The sequence below is a fragment of the Blennius ocellaris genome (assembly GCF_963422515.1).
Source record: "Blennius ocellaris genome assembly, chromosome: 4".
Classification (NCBI taxonomy): domain Eukaryota; kingdom Metazoa; phylum Chordata; class Actinopteri; order Blenniiformes; family Blenniidae; genus Blennius; species Blennius ocellaris.
The window spans coordinates 21,353,625-21,369,273 of NC_137653.1; the positions used below are offsets into that span (position 1 = coordinate 21,353,625).

General features: G+C 41.5%; 1 protein-coding gene across 1 annotated transcript in view; it reads right to left on the reverse strand.

Annotated features, from left to right (window-relative positions):
- Positions 1 to 3,462: 3,462 nt before the first annotated feature.
- Positions 3,463 to 15,649, reverse strand: part of kbtbd8 (kelch repeat and BTB (POZ) domain containing 8) — a gene marked incomplete at both ends in the record, with an annotated part of 42,636 nt that continues 30,449 nt past the window's right edge. Inside the window, 4 exons of the mRNA XM_080494412.1 lie at positions 3,463 to 3,926; positions 4,725 to 5,544; positions 6,479 to 6,785; positions 7,332 to 7,539. Of these exons, the coding sequence (XP_080350538.1) occupies positions 3,463 to 3,926; positions 4,725 to 5,544; positions 6,479 to 6,785; positions 7,332 to 7,539 (1,799 nt within the window). The remainder of the gene's footprint in view (positions 3,927 to 4,724; positions 5,545 to 6,478; positions 6,786 to 7,331; positions 7,540 to 15,649) is intronic.

The window sequence follows — 15,649 nt, forward strand, 5'->3', positions numbered from 1 at the left end:
TTTCCTCCTAGATCTTATTTCTTTTAGACTTAAATAAAAAAAAAACTAAGTATTCGTTTTTTTCTAACCACATTGAATCACAACCAAATCAGTCAATAACATTTTTTTCTGGCTATTCTGATCTGTAACTACCAGTAAAATAATTGCCATTTTTTTGGAATACTGAAAAAAATACTGAAAAAAGTTCTGAAAGCATGTTAAAATAAAATAAAAAAGTGGCTTATAACCATGATAAGGTGTTTTATGTGAGGTATCCTCAATGAATGAATGAATATGACAACTATTCCATCCACTAAATTAGTTGAGTGAACTGCAGAAAAACTGCAATTAAAAAGGGTTATATTTAAGGGTAGAGACTACATTACCTCCTGAAGTTATAAGATTTTGGATTTTTTGTTTTAAAGCTGCTTCCATCAGGTTAAAAGATAACGGCTCAAATACTTTAACATTGTAGGCAAGTTACACAATGGGCTTGTTAAGGAAACTTTATTCATGTAGTGCCATTCATTACACGAGGAGGTCCGGCATTCGACTAAGTATTTCCCAGTAATGTGATTTCAGCCCTGTATACACAACGTTTAAGTGAAAATGGAGAACTTTTGGTGGTCAGTTTAAATGTTAACGCAATGCAGTTAAATGCAATTTTCAGTATTTAATTTTCATAAAATGTTCTCACTTGAAACTTAAGCTTATGCTCTCTCATCACAGGTAAAGTAAAAGTGTTTACAAATTTAACTACACTGACGAGCGCTACAAAAACAAAAACAAATCAACGAGTTACACTTTTATTCATTTTATTTCGAAATTATGTGCAATGTGAATTTCACAGTTGAGCTCAACAACCACTAAAACCTGAAACCCAAAATGGACAAACCAGCAAATAAAAAGTGAAGGAAGAACTGAAGACACACACACACACACACACACACACACATAATGGAATAGCACCCATAGGTATGAGGATGATCCAGGCGAGTCGACTGCGGCGACTCCACACGGAGAGCAGGTTAGTTTTCTTTTTTTTTTCTATTTAGCTTGTATTAGTATGTGACTGGTGTTCAAAAAAAATGTAACAATGCAGTTACTTGATCTGTCATGCTTTTGTTTCCGTGAGATGATGCAAAGAAAAATACTAAGGGTACAACAAGGGGGAGGGTAAAAGAAAAACTGAATCACTCGTGCAGTAATCACAGGATTACTCTACATAACTAAACACAAATTACATAAAGAAAATATAAACAGCCACTGGAGACGTAATAAAAAAAGAAAAAAGAAATCACATCTATTGTTTTCAAGTTATAAAAGAAACTGAAGATAAGTTTACAAAACTGTGCAAGTACAGCAAACCTATAGTACAGTATATTACACAAAACAAAAGAAAATCTTAAATACAGTACTGTGTATCAGTAGAAATCCTGAGAGTTCTCCGTTTCTGGTTCTCAAATGGCCGTCTGTAGATGTGGATGAAGCTCAGACCCTCCAAGACCCCTTTGTTTCTGGATTCTTCTATGCGTTTTTTTTTTTTTTTTTGTTATTGTGGGGGGGGGGGGGGGGGGGGGGGGGGTTGCATTGTTCAAGCCAGGTTCTAGCCAGTCAGCAGTGGATCTTCTCTTGGAGAAGTTAAGAGTCCCAAGTGCTAATTGAACTCGACTGGTTTAAAAAACTCTTTCCATGATTGCTCTGTAGGTACTAAAGTAACGTTCACGCACTTAAGAGGAGCACTCTGTGTTGAGATGAAAAAGAAAAAAGAAAAAAAAAAAAAGAAATGTGTAGTGCAATGATGACACAGGAACCTGCGCGAGGAAACTGCCAGCACCGAAAGTGTCTCACACCACGCCGCGGTAGGATTCTTCTGTACGAGATTGTCAAAAAAAAAAGAACCCCCAAAAAAAGCAGCACCGACAGTTTATGTACTCTTGTGTGATGGCGTGGTGAAGACGGATTCATGGCCGTTGAAGGGTGCTTGGGGAAAGTTGCAGTGCAACGCCGAGTAAGACTTCACGGATACTCCTCATTGTGGGGGGGGGGGGAGGACGGGGACTGACGATCGAACCCACGTTTGATTCTCTTGCCACAGGCACATTGGCATTGCGAATGATCTGCGCTAAAAATGACACCCCACCTGCACCCGAGCAACAGCCAGACAATCATTATTGGTACGAGTGATTTTTCCACCAGCAGACACAAGCACACCAAACTATTAATGCACTTTTACTAAGGTTATACAAAGTCATATAGCCTAATCACAGTTCAATGATTTATTGCTACCACAAAATTCCTTTTTTTTTTTTTTTCTTTTTTTGTTAAATGTCCACAATAACTAGAACAATCCCCCAAATGCCACATTTGGACATTTAAGAAGAAGGCTTTTCTCAAATGATTAGATGATCCCAAAAAAAACAACAAAAAACAACCGAGCCACATGACAGCCTGAAATGTCCCTTTGCTCCTAATCATTATATATCTCTTACATTTTTTTTTTTGTTTTTTGTTTTTTGAGGTAAACCTGTTAGTTGGTCTGAACTTGCCACTTAGTGTTGCCACGAATTGGACTCCGTCCTTATTTCTCCAATGTGGAGAGAGAATATTCAAAGACTTCACTTAAGTTTTTCTTTGCGTGCGACAAAAAAAACCCAAACACAACGGATGCCGACCCAACGCTCATCTGGAATCTCCAAATACAACTTGCAAGTAGCTCAGAAGCTGCACATATTGAATAGTTTTGACACACCGACGCTTGTGAAGGGGAAAAGGAAGGGGGGGGCAAAAAAAAAAAAAAATACAAGCTTTAAGAATACTAATGCACGCCTCAAAAGTATAACTTGTCTACAAAATAAGCTAAACACTGAATAGAAAAACAGACACAAACCTCAGAGCCAGCAACCTACTAGTGAGCTAAGGTACTCCTCTTACCCGTATGAATATATAGTTTATATTGTCATTTACATGTGTATATAGATCTTTTTCACTTTATGCTGACACATAGCATCCATATTTCCAGAGGGCTCCTTTACCTGGCAGACCACCCTCACATTGCATGCTTTAACATTTGTAAAAATCCATACCTTAGTCATGTTTCTCAAACAAACGAGAAAAAAAAAAAGAAAAGAAAAAAAAAGTCAAAAATAGAACAACATGGCTCAACAACAAGCAAAGAAATAGGATAATTGCACTTATGATTCATTGTACGGTTTTGTTAAACAAGCCTCAGTGTGGGTTGTTGGTGCTGTGTGGGGAAAACCAAACAAAAACAACAAAGAGGAACAAAAAAAAAAAGCAACCAAAAAAAAAATACTGCAATCTTTAAAAGCACCCCCGTTTTGATCGTGTTAAACCAAAAGCAAAATGACTTAAGACTTAACCAGAAATGGTCCGTGTGGTGCAAACCCAAGGTAACACCAGGCACAAGGCAGGCAGGCAGGCAGGCCCTCCGCCTCACTAACGGAAGCCCCGGTGGCGACCTCAAAGCACTTTCTGGAGACACTGCGGGTAAAGTTTGGCCACCACGCATTCAAAATGGCGGCCCAGATCCCAGAGGCGATCGGGCGTCTCGTACACTTTGGTCCACGCGTCCGCCTCGTCGTCGTACTGGTACAGGGAGTTCTTGCGGCTGGTGCGGAACACGTGCTCCTCCACCATGACCTGCGTGGCTCGCACGAACAGGTGCAGCTTGCCCTGCAGCAGCATGGCCTTGATGTAGGGGCTGGTGGCCTGGTCGAACGGGAGCTCTCGCCTGCGGCTCCACGTGTTCCGCTCGATGTCGTACACCTCCACCGTGAAGGTGCGCTGGTGGTTCCTGCAGATGCCGGCGATGTAGTAGATGCAGTTCTTGTACAGGGCGGCCAGGCCTTGGCTCCGCGGGACGTACATCGGCGCCAGGTGACTCCAGTAGTCCTTACGGGGATCGTAGCAGAAGAAATATTCTCCTGTGGGAACGGGGAAAACGTGTCAACAGCTCGTAAATGTAGTTGATGGAATCAATCGGAATCATTGCGTTAATCCCCGAGGGGAGTTCTTCAAATTCTTGTTGTGTCCACTGCTCTTAAGGTTTTGGTCCAGGAGCCCCATCTTTGACACCCCTGATGTAAGCTTTGTTATCTTTAACTTGAAAGGTCAATTTAATTGGTGGAAAGTTTCAGTCATCAGGTTGCCTCGGTACTAGACCAGGAGTGTCAAATAGGAAACATTTCAAGATGACTGATTTGATTTGTACTTGAAAGAGTAGCAGACACAACACAGACCTGATTTGAGATATCGATAATGCCGTCATGAAAGATGGCGTCGCTGTTATTACCCCACTTGCCTCAAAGCCATGCTCTTGGGGTGAGTTTGTACAAACATGCACAATGTAAGAGCAATAGGAGATTTTTTTTTTTTGACATGTCATTATAGTTTGCAGTGGAAAGTATGATTAAAATTGGATTGATGTTGGAATTGAAGTGATTTTCGGTAGTAATTGTTTGGTTTCACGACATTTTCATCACATACAAGAAAAAAAAACTCTTAAATTTAAAGGCATAATGTGTACAAAGATAACAAGAAAGCAAAAGAGAACAATTTATCTCAGAAATTACTTTTTTTTGTTAAACCAGGACTTTTGCAGTACGACAATCGAGATCAAGACTATATTCACCAGTGTATCACATATCCAACATGAGCTTCTCAGTCCCAATTTTATTATTCCCACATCACTGCATCGTTCTCCATCTGCTGCAAGAACTCACCTTGGAGCACATAGATGCGGTCCCTGTACTCCAGAGCGCTGTGAAACTCCATGGCCACCGGCATGGGAGTGACTGCCGTCCAACAGTTGTCCCTGGTGTCGTAGCACTCCACAGATTTCAGCGCGTTGCGGCCGTCGCCTTCGTAGACGCGGCCTCCCAGTGCAAAAAGCTTCCCGCAGCAGTGCACGAGTCGGCAGCCGATCCGGGCCCTCAGCAGCGGCGCGCGCGGCAGCCATCGGTTCCCCGCGTGCTCGTACTGCCAGAAGTCACTCTCTGCCCGGTGGTCTATGCACACCTCGCTGTTGCTGGGCCGGTATCCGCCGGCGATGTAGATGTCGTTCTCGGGAGACACCAGGATGCCGACCTCCCGCAGGTCGTTGGGGGGCTTGCAGAGCTTGAAGACTCTCCCCGCCGCCGTGTCCAGGCAAGGCACCGTCTGCTTCTTCCCTGAGTGTTTATGAGCGGCGTCGAAGCAGATGATCATCTCGGAAGCCGTCATACCCAGGCGCTGCGGGCAGCCCATGGTGCCGGGGAGGTGGGCCTTGACCTCGTCGGGGTCTTTGGACAGGGACAGGGCGCAGGCGAAGGGTGCCGGTATCCGGCTGAAGAAGGCCTCTTCCAGTAAAGGCAGGCGGACGCACTGGGAAAACACCTCGGAGAGGTGGACCTCGCGACCCGACAGGTCATGCTCCAGCCAGCGGACGATGCTCTCGTAGACGTGCTCCTCCTTCTCCACGTTGAGGTCGTCATTGTTTAAGATGCTGACCAGCTGCTCCTTGGTCATGTGGAGGAACTCCTGCTCCTGAGACACACACAGGAACTGCCACCAAAAAACACAAAACACAGGATTTAGGAGAGAAACACAGAGATGCAACCAGAAACAGTTGCTTGGAAATGGAACCAGTAACAACTTTTTTTTGTTACCAGGAAACAAAATATCATTTTACTCATCACATGCCTTCACATTCCAGTCTCTTTCCAGTGTGGAATCATTTTTGAAAGTGACTCGAGGTAGTCAAAATATGTAATCCAGTGAAAATTAAGAAATCCGTACTTTTTTAAATGTCCTGATGGAATTAGCAGTATTGGATAGAGGCCATTGTTAGTGGTATTTCTTCCTTTATTCTCTTTCTCCTTTGTATCATGAGCAGAACCAATCAGCTCAGGTATTTTTATTGTACTTTATTACAGCTGCCAGAAGGTAACCACCATATCTGGCTCATGGGAAGTGAACATGGAACAGAAATGTCCAGTAGAACGATGTATAAAGCAAAGTGAGCCACATACAATATCTGGAATAACAGCATTTCAATGGGTGACGTCTAAAAAGTAAACACGCACCCGAGAATGGAGAGTTCACAGCATCTGAACATGTGGTCCAATAAATTCAATGTATACCAGGGGTGCCAAACACAATTTAGTTCAGTTTCCACATATGAATCCATTTCATCTCGAGTGGGCCAGACTGGTAAACTAGTGCCATGACAACCTTTCAATATAAATGAATAATGAAAATGTCGATATTAAAAAAAAACAAAAAAAACATTATGGTCTGTAACCATATGACTGTCATTTCTAAAGTTTTTGGTTCCACATTATCTCGTGTCATCGACAACAAAGCTAAACTCCTGGAATCTGACTATTTAAAGATGAACGAGAACCACTAAACAATCAATTTTCTTAAGAATTGGCTCATCAAAGCATTGATTGGCATATTAAACGGGTAAAGATCATTGAATCCTGCACCCACTGACCTTCTTGCGGATGTAATCCTGCGAGCGCTCTCTCAGCTCCTGGTGTCCGTACGCGTCAGCGAACATGTACACCCCTATACAGTTCTGGGGGTCAAGTCTGCTGATCATGAACTGGGCACACTGGTCCTGGAGAGCGGGGATCTGGAAAATGCTGGCTGCAGTAAACAGGGCCTGGACATTGGACTCGGAGAGTGTGACTCTGGACGTGTAGGCGTAGTCCAGGACGAGGTGCATGGACTCGGACTCCACACCGACGATCCGGACCTCACGCTGACTGCTCTCTGTAAGGCCGCTGGTGAACATGGACCTGAGGGCCAGGGTCAGAAGAACACAGGACACATCTTGTCAAAGAAAATCTGAGCGTAACTCAGGGTTCCACGATATCAGATGAAACTACAAGAATGAGGAAAATGATGCTGACAATACGATCTGCAACTTTTAATTTTTAAAAATCATTACAATCATTAATTTAATTAACATAAAAAAAATCTATGCTTTCTTTGAATTCTGTTCTATTTGCTTGGTGTTTTGGAGGCTCAGATTGGAGCCTCTTGCAGGCTGGTTTTGACCCAATTATACAAACATCTGAATTAAGAATAGTGACAGCATTGCCTATTGAGGCAGCAGCAGAGTCAACACACTTTACTGTCCAACGTCGCATCTCCGGGGATGAACAGGAGAAAGGTTTGCGTTAAAAAAAATAAAGAATCTACTCATCTACTACATCTACTCAGGTTTTCCCAGTGATGAATGTTTCTGTTTATGACTATTTGTGTTGCCGTCCATTTCACTGAGCGTTTGCTTGCATAAATAGTCAACACGTCAACCGGAGCACGTTTCCGATGCTTCCTACCTAAAATACGGGCTGATCGCAGCGAGGACATTTCGGTGGCAGGAGAATGTCTTGCCGTGGTCCACTTCTACGACGATGTCTGTGAGCTGTGCTTCGTCGTACAAGGCTTTGAGCTGCTGGAGGATGTTACAGGCGTGAACAGCGTCTACCCCGTTGTAGCTGGAGGTCGGAGATGTCCCATTTTGTATCTGTAACAGCTTCCCTACCTCTGTAAAACACAGAAAAGACACGAAGTGGCAAAAGTTATTAAAGTTAGCACTAGTTTGAGTTAAAATTCAAAAACATGTATGAAAGCTTGTTCTACAAGGTGTACACATGCTTCAGTGTAAAGTTTATCAGTTTATTTGCGCTGGAGGCTTCAAGTTCTGACAACACTCAACGGATGCAACATGCAGGTTCTAAATCTAGAAATCACGCTTAAAGGAAATGACAGAACTACTTTCTTCCCCAGGATGAGAATGAACAAACAGATGACATGTGAATATAGTCTAATATTCAGAAAGTAATCTACAGTCACATCTGTTTCTTGAAAGGCCATTCAACCACGTCACACGACTTGTAAATCGGCATGTCAAAAGGTTATTGTCATTAGGATTTTTGTTTGATTGGCCAGTGAAGATTATGTCCATTCAGTAACACACTCCCAAGTCTTCCTGAACATATTCATATTGTTTCAGGTTTTTTTCTTGAGATATAATGTGCTAAATACTAAGAAAGTTTCACATCTGTGCACTGTCAAGATGATCAATTCAAGTTGTAAAAAGTGTTTTAAATCCTTTCGACTGATGTTTTTCCCCAGTTCTAATGTTTTCAGACGCCCCGCATGAAGTGGGCAACGTCAAACTCTGCCGACGCCTGTTAATGACAACTGTGGACAGGGACGATTGTCTGAATTGAGAATCTGAGGCAAAAGCACCAGAGTTAATTGTCTTGGGCCTCAAAGAGGAAAGGTTAGAGGTCACCGCACATCTTGACTCCATGTCACTCAAGATAATAAATCAAGAAAGAAATCTGGGTTCAATTATGGACTCCAACCTGAAATTCAACAACCACAATAAGAAAACAACAAAATCAGCTCACTTTGAAGAATACTGCAAGGCTTAAAGGATTTCTGACCAATCACAGTTCGGTGAAACTTGTTCATGCATTTATCCTGAACATTCTGGATTATTGTAACTGTTTACAGGTCTCAGTGTTTTAACAGCTCACCCAGACTCCTCACCAACACAAAGAGGGTGGAACACCGAGCACCTAAGCTTCTATCTCTACACTGGCTGCCTGTCAAAGGATCAAATTCTAAATCTGACTCCTGCTTCACAAAGCTTTGTATGATCCTAAATACATCTCAAGTACTAGTAGAAGATGAACAGTCTGGGGTCTAGATTTACCGAATGTTCCCAGAGTCAGAAGAAACCATGTCAAGACGCTTTTAGTTTCTACACTCCTCACCAGTTGAACAAACTTCCTTCTGTCATACAGTCTTTTTTTAAATCAGTCCTTAAATGATTATTTTTGGTTCAGGATTTCCATTAAACAATACAATGCATATTTTATAGTCTTAAGTTTGTCCATTAATGGACTGCTCACGACTTTCACAATCGACTTGTTTAAATGCATTCCCTTCATTCACTGTGTCTGAATGGTGCTGTTTAAATACATTTGCTTCGCCAATGTGCAAGGCTATTGTTTGTGGAGTGGTTACTTTCCAGTCACAAGCATGTGGAACTCCCGCCGCTGGGAAAAAAATTAAAAATAACTCATGTGGGATTTCTAGTGTAGATATGTTAGTTACCAACAACAAACCATGTCGCCTGTTGTGAAAGCTGTCGTGCACTTTGTCATTAATAAAGTAAAGAACACATACATTGGTGAATTTAGTGGTGATGAGTCACGATCACACGTGATTTAAAGGTAACTTCAGTAAATAGAAAGCGAAGTTCTGAGGCTTTACTGTCGTCTCATTGTGTCAGCTGTTGAGGAGGAGAAACTTTCCCGTCCCGAACCTCGTGTTGGTGAGAAGCTAACCCCTTGACAGGACAAAGACTAGCTCCGGATGAATAGAAAACTTCTCTCACGCCAGGTGGTAGCTAGCAGGCTAACAGCACATTGACTACCCACTGTCCCGGTAACTCACTGCGAAGCGAACCAGATAAACAAACTCAAAGGTCCCAAACCACCAGAGCCGATAGTTTAGCTGGTTGACGTGCAGGCTTAACTTTTAGCTGACAGCTAAGCACCGAGCTAACGTTAGCAGGCTTTTTCTTTGACACAACATTACGAGATTTTAGGAGCGATAAAAAGCTCAAATGTTTCGAGTGGAGACATTTTCAACCCGCACAGACACCCCGACACCCGAATCGATGCTCGGGCACTCAGTTTAGTAACGGTAAGCTTCAAAACAACTTGTCTTAACCTTCGTCTTCTGTCATAAACAAGTGTTTTTACAATCAGCTGTGGGTCGCGAGCTAACGTTAGCCACACAGCCGGGCTAACGACAACCAACAGTTTGGAGGAGTCATTTCAAACCGCATGTCACGACTTCTTCCGTCCACCTGTGAGGCGACACTCGGTGGACATTTGAGCGCACGAACTACAACTTTAAAAGGCGTTATTCTGGTCTAACCCGACCACGAAACATTTAAGATTTTTTGCTAACCTCCACTGGCAGCCATTCTCTCCGGTCTGTCTCGGTGCGGAGCCCCGGAAACAAGGATCAGCCAATCAAATAAGAGCCCCGTAGCCGTCAGCCAATCATTGGCCTCACATCTCAAATAGGAAAAAGTTAATGCTGGATGGGTCAATTACACACACACACACACACACACACACACACACACACACACACACACACACACACGCTTTTATTTTTTTTTATTTTGCCGGGACCAGCAAAACATGTAAATTCTCTGAAATTATGAAAAAACACATTTTAGAAATTGCTATACAAACAAACATTTTGGTTGCATCCCTAAAATCTCATGGAAACAATTTATCCATTCATTCATTCATTCATTCGTTCATCCATCTTCTGTCCCGCTTATCCAGTTCAGGGTTGCAGGGTTGCAGGGTGCTGGAGCCGATCCAAGCCTACTGTGGGCGAGGGCAGGGTTCCCCCCCCCCCCCCCCCCCCCCCTTTTTTTTTTCCATCCATAGACTTTCCCACTTTATTTATTTTAGGGATCTTTGCTATTTTAGCTACTTTAGCTATTGAACTATTTACAACCACTGGGTGTTTCTTTGTTGTTTGAGCAGTTTAGCTATACTATGTAGGAAACAATATTGGTGTTATTTAGTGCCAGTTGTCCCTTTTTCAAGGTAACATATCAAGTCTGCAAATTGAAGACTATTAAGTTCTGTATTTTCTGTATTTTCCTGCCTCCAGTGACCAGATGGAATGAGGGGGCTGTAAAAGTTAATTGAAAAACTGAATAGCTGAAGGCCTATTCAATGTTGTTTGTGTGAAAGTAACCAGAGGAGCACGTTTCATTCGTATAGTTATATCTGGGAGTCGACCTTTATACACAGGCTTCATGAAAAGGTATTGACATAAACTGTCCATATGTTGTATGTGATCCTTAGATAGTTTAATTTCAAACATAACATGTTAACATGTCTTTTTTTGTTGTTAGTGTCTTGTACCCAGATGGTGAAACACTAAAATGGGTGCAGTGCCAAATGCGCAAAGGCTGGCTGCATACAGATTGTGCTGAGAAACGAGATAAATATCAGGAAGATGAGTCATTTAACTGTGAATGCACAGATCTGAACGACAGACCAAACATTTACAGCATTTACTAGTTCAATATCTATATTAAATGTCACACAAAAATGATGACTGAAGCAAAGAGCAAGAAAAGAAACACTTGGCTGGCATACTTAGGCTGCACTTTTTGTGGAAATGCTTCATGTATGTTTGTTTAAACAGCTTGGAGAAAACGATTAACCTCAAATATTAGATGTTCTCTCAGGTAGGATTTGAAATGGTCAGTTTTACATTATAACACTGTGTGGCATTTAACTGGGCTCTAATCTGAGGTTAACTTTCCAATATCATGTGCTCCTGTTTAGCACATTGTGACTACTTTTACAGAAAACTGAGATAAGAAGTAGGGATGGTGAGATATCAGCTTCTACAGAAGCAGCAGGAGCAGGGGCACTCCTTAATCTTACATTGACTTGGTCGTACTTTTTATCTGGCTTAGCTCTCAAAGGTTTTTTTCTTTCCTTTTCCATAAATGTTTTCCAATTTGCCTTTTGTTTTATGTTTCTCTGACCTGTCTTACTCACTGTCATTGTATCAATATTCCTTTGAAGCGAACATCTTTGTGGCAATTTAATCTCCAAATATTTGTACAATTAAATATCATCGTTACTTTCCTGGTATGATCAAAGGCTGCACAGAGGTGTAGTGATCTGCACTTTTGCCTCAAGCATGCAAACTCCACACAGCATTTGAACCCATGACCCCTTGCTATGAGGCAATGGAAGTGACCACAGCACCACTGTGCAACCCTCCTGCCTGTTCCCACGATTCTAACTTATGTCAGTGTCACAAAATCCATGTTAGCAAAGTACTCAGCAGCATCAGTACCAACTGGATTTGCATATATTTGGATCCATACTTGCATTTATCTTCTTCACATTAACCAGTTAATTTGAATGTATATGAGAGGTGCACGGTGGTGTTTTGGTCATAGCTCCAGTCGTACAGCAGAAACAACACAGGCCTTTTTATGTTGCGTTTTTATGATGTCCTTGGATCTCCTTCAGTTTCTATTGCTTTCCCCTACCTACATTATAAAAAAACATGCCTGTTAAGTTTACTTTCAATATGCTGTTATATTGTTTGTCTATTATAATGGTGCGTGGAGAATTTTATCTTGTTATGGCTTATGTGAATACGTGTAAAAGTAAATGTTATGTGACATATGTAAATGTAAGTGTCCTTGTTTATTCTTGATTTTAATTAATGCTGCATAAAAAGGCTGAACATACCGAAATTCTTTTCTGATACTAAACTTGGACATAATCCAGTCCCAAAAGTAAAATACAAGATTAGATTAGTTTTTAGATTAAGAAATCAAGCAACCAAATGGCCAAACCTTCTATGAAACACTGAATTCTATTTAAATCTTTCAGGACTTTCAGGAAAATTTGTAATTCAGTCATTCTTGATGGGGCTTGATCACTGTTAGATTATCACTACGATCTTTCCTCTGGATCGCGCTCACAGAGCCTGAGACGAGAAACAAGACAGTTTGAAGAATGTGAAGCGCCGAAAGGGAAGAGATGACGATATCAGAAAGAAATTACTCAAGTACAGTAACAAAGGGAATTACTTTCCTCCTTTGTGAAGCAGGGATAGAGGACAAATGTAAATCTGAAACCATATATTCAGGATAAATGTGGCTCATGTAGAAGAGTGGAATCTCATTTAATGCCGTGATCAGCAGTCTTGGGCAAGTCGCTGAACCCAAACTCTGCTTGAAAAGTGTGCAAACAAACTACAAAATAAATTTGAAAGTCAATACAAGCCTTTAAGGGTTTTTTTTTTTTTTGGTCTAACAGCACTGCTTGACCCCCTGACCTCGGCACTTCTCCGCATTCAATATGTTTTCATAAAGTGAATTCAGAGGTACACACAGTTCTTCTCTCAGGCCCCATTTACACAACTTTTTATTGTGTTTTGGGTGTAACTGAAAACACATCTTTTTGAAAATGCTCCAAGTCCTTCCCTGTGTACATTTGGGAAAGCTGTGGTGCATGTGCACCACAGCTGTTGTAAATAGTTCTTCTGCACTTGCAGGAGGTGGACAATGATAACATTGGCGGCGTTCAGAGTGTCACGACTCCCAGTCCATATTCTCCTGGCACTTGGTAGTTTTATAGTTCATAGGCAACGGGAAAATTTCTTGCAAAATGTGAACCTTTTGGCCGTTTCCCTGTTAAAAGTTTTAAAATGATCTGTTCTGGGCTAATGTGGACGCAGCGCTCTCTAAAAGAAGACACGCACCATATGCAGATATAAAAGCCTCATTGAAATGTAATGAAAACAGAATCATTCTTACCTTCAGATGATTCTCAGACAATGACATTATAATTATGAATATGGGATTCTGTTTCAGCTTGCAGATCCCCCCCAGATCATTCAATTATTCACCATTTTGTTTTAACATAAACAAGGTTACTGGGTCCCTCCATCTGAAGTTTAAGATGAAAAATGAATAGTCGCGATGGGAAACATGCATTTTTCATCCACAAATGAAGTCAAACTTTAATATTTCATATAAATTCTCTGATATTAGGTTGATTGCATATATTTCAGGTCTTTTCACATGCTGTCAAAATTAATGAGGCGATGCCCTTGGTGGTGATGGCGATTGATAATTTACTGCAATTTAAGCTCTCCATCTGAGCACGCTCGATTGGCATTCATGTGGCAGCACGCGCAACTTCACGCTGTCAAGAGAAATAGACTAATTGCTGTTTATTGAACACTGTGATTGCCATGTAATCCCTATGTATTATCCTGCTGTCACTTAATCGCTGTTGCTCTTAATTAGAATTCATTTATTAATGGATTTAGAGGGGGGGTTACAGAAGCCCCTCTGATATTGTTTGCTGTTTAAATACAACACAAATTGCATGTGTTGAACATTCATGTCAATAAGCTCCAGCCCATAGTGACACACTGAACCCTTGAACGTCTCAGGACCTCAACTCTGAACAATAATCATTTGAATTTGCGTCATTCAAAAACCTCAGCTTTTCATTTTCATCAATACTTTAACTGTTATGATAAGGAATTTTGAGCTAAAACCAGTGATCAATGAGCCAACATTAAGGTAGACTACAGTTACCAATCAGAGAGACACACACAACCTCAACAAATCAAACAAATCTAATATAAGGAAATAAAATAACTTGCTGCCTTAAATCAAATAAGGAGGAGCAAAAAGTGTTTGAGTTTGACTTCATTGTTCACATGGGTTTTGTGAAAGCTTTCTACATAAGGGCTGAAACCTGCTGGCCGACACCTATAGATTAAACATAGGTTAATTTTCTGGTTGTACATACTTTATTTTGCTTCTGAAAACAAATTAGAAGTTGATTGTTGTGTCTCAGCTTTAGACCCAATATTCCCATAGGGGCCACGTTGTGGTGCAGTCATTGTTTTGCTGTTTGCACATTTTGTTTGTTTTGTTTTCAATCCAGATGAACAATTGAACAAACCAACAAAAAAAACTGAAAATGTGTCACTGTCCAAACTTGTATCCATTCCCAGTGATAGTGTTGCAACTCATTACAGCTCGAGAGAACACATAAGAATAAAGCAGGGGTGCCCAAACTCGGTCCTCGAGGGCCAGTGTCCAGCATGTTTTGTGTCTCTCCCTGCTTCAGCACACCTGAATCTAATGATGACGTCATCACCAAGGTTGTGAAAAAGCCCAATAACGAGCCCCTCATTGCAATCAGCTGTGCTGCAACTGGGAGAGAGCTAAAGCCTGCAGGATTCCGGCCCTCCAGGACCAAGTTTGGGCACCCCTGGAATAAAGCATCTCTATGACATAATTGTAGTCTTCTTCATACAAAGTGTTGATAATTCCATTGAACATTTTTTGGTCTAACCAGCACCGGGAGCCAGTGTATTCGACACTGAGCTTTTCTGCATGCAGCACCACAATGTTTCAGCCATGAAGGCAGTGCCATCATCAGCACTGTGCAGGCGGGAATTTCCCCTCTAACACTGCGTAACGCTCTAAAATGGCAGAAGAAGAGACAAATAAAAGTACAACTGCAATCTTAGCAATCGATTTTTTTTCTTCCAATTTCTTCCCATTCAGCCACAGTGCGGCCTGTGAAATTGGGCCTAGCTACTGTTGAATCAGAGGAAAAAGGCTTCCTGGGGTCACAGTTATCTGATGATTACTCTGCTTTCTGATTACACACACGCACGCACGCCTGCACACGTGCGCACACACACACACACACACACACACACACACACACACACACAGGGCCTAATATAATGCATTCTCCTACCAAAACTTTAATATTCATAATCTTAAACCTCACACGAATTTAAACCTCAATCCAACCATAAACTCACCTCTAAAGACACATCATCTCCTCAAATACACATTCAATGTGGCACTTAGTTTTAAGGAAAGACCATACATGGTCACTTGCCCCACAAAGGGTTAACTATAACTACTACTTGTCTAAATATAACCACAGTCTAAGCTTCACAACAAGTAAAAAACACAACCCCCCCCAAAAAAACGTTGGTGATTTTTCTCAGGGACACAAAATCTGTT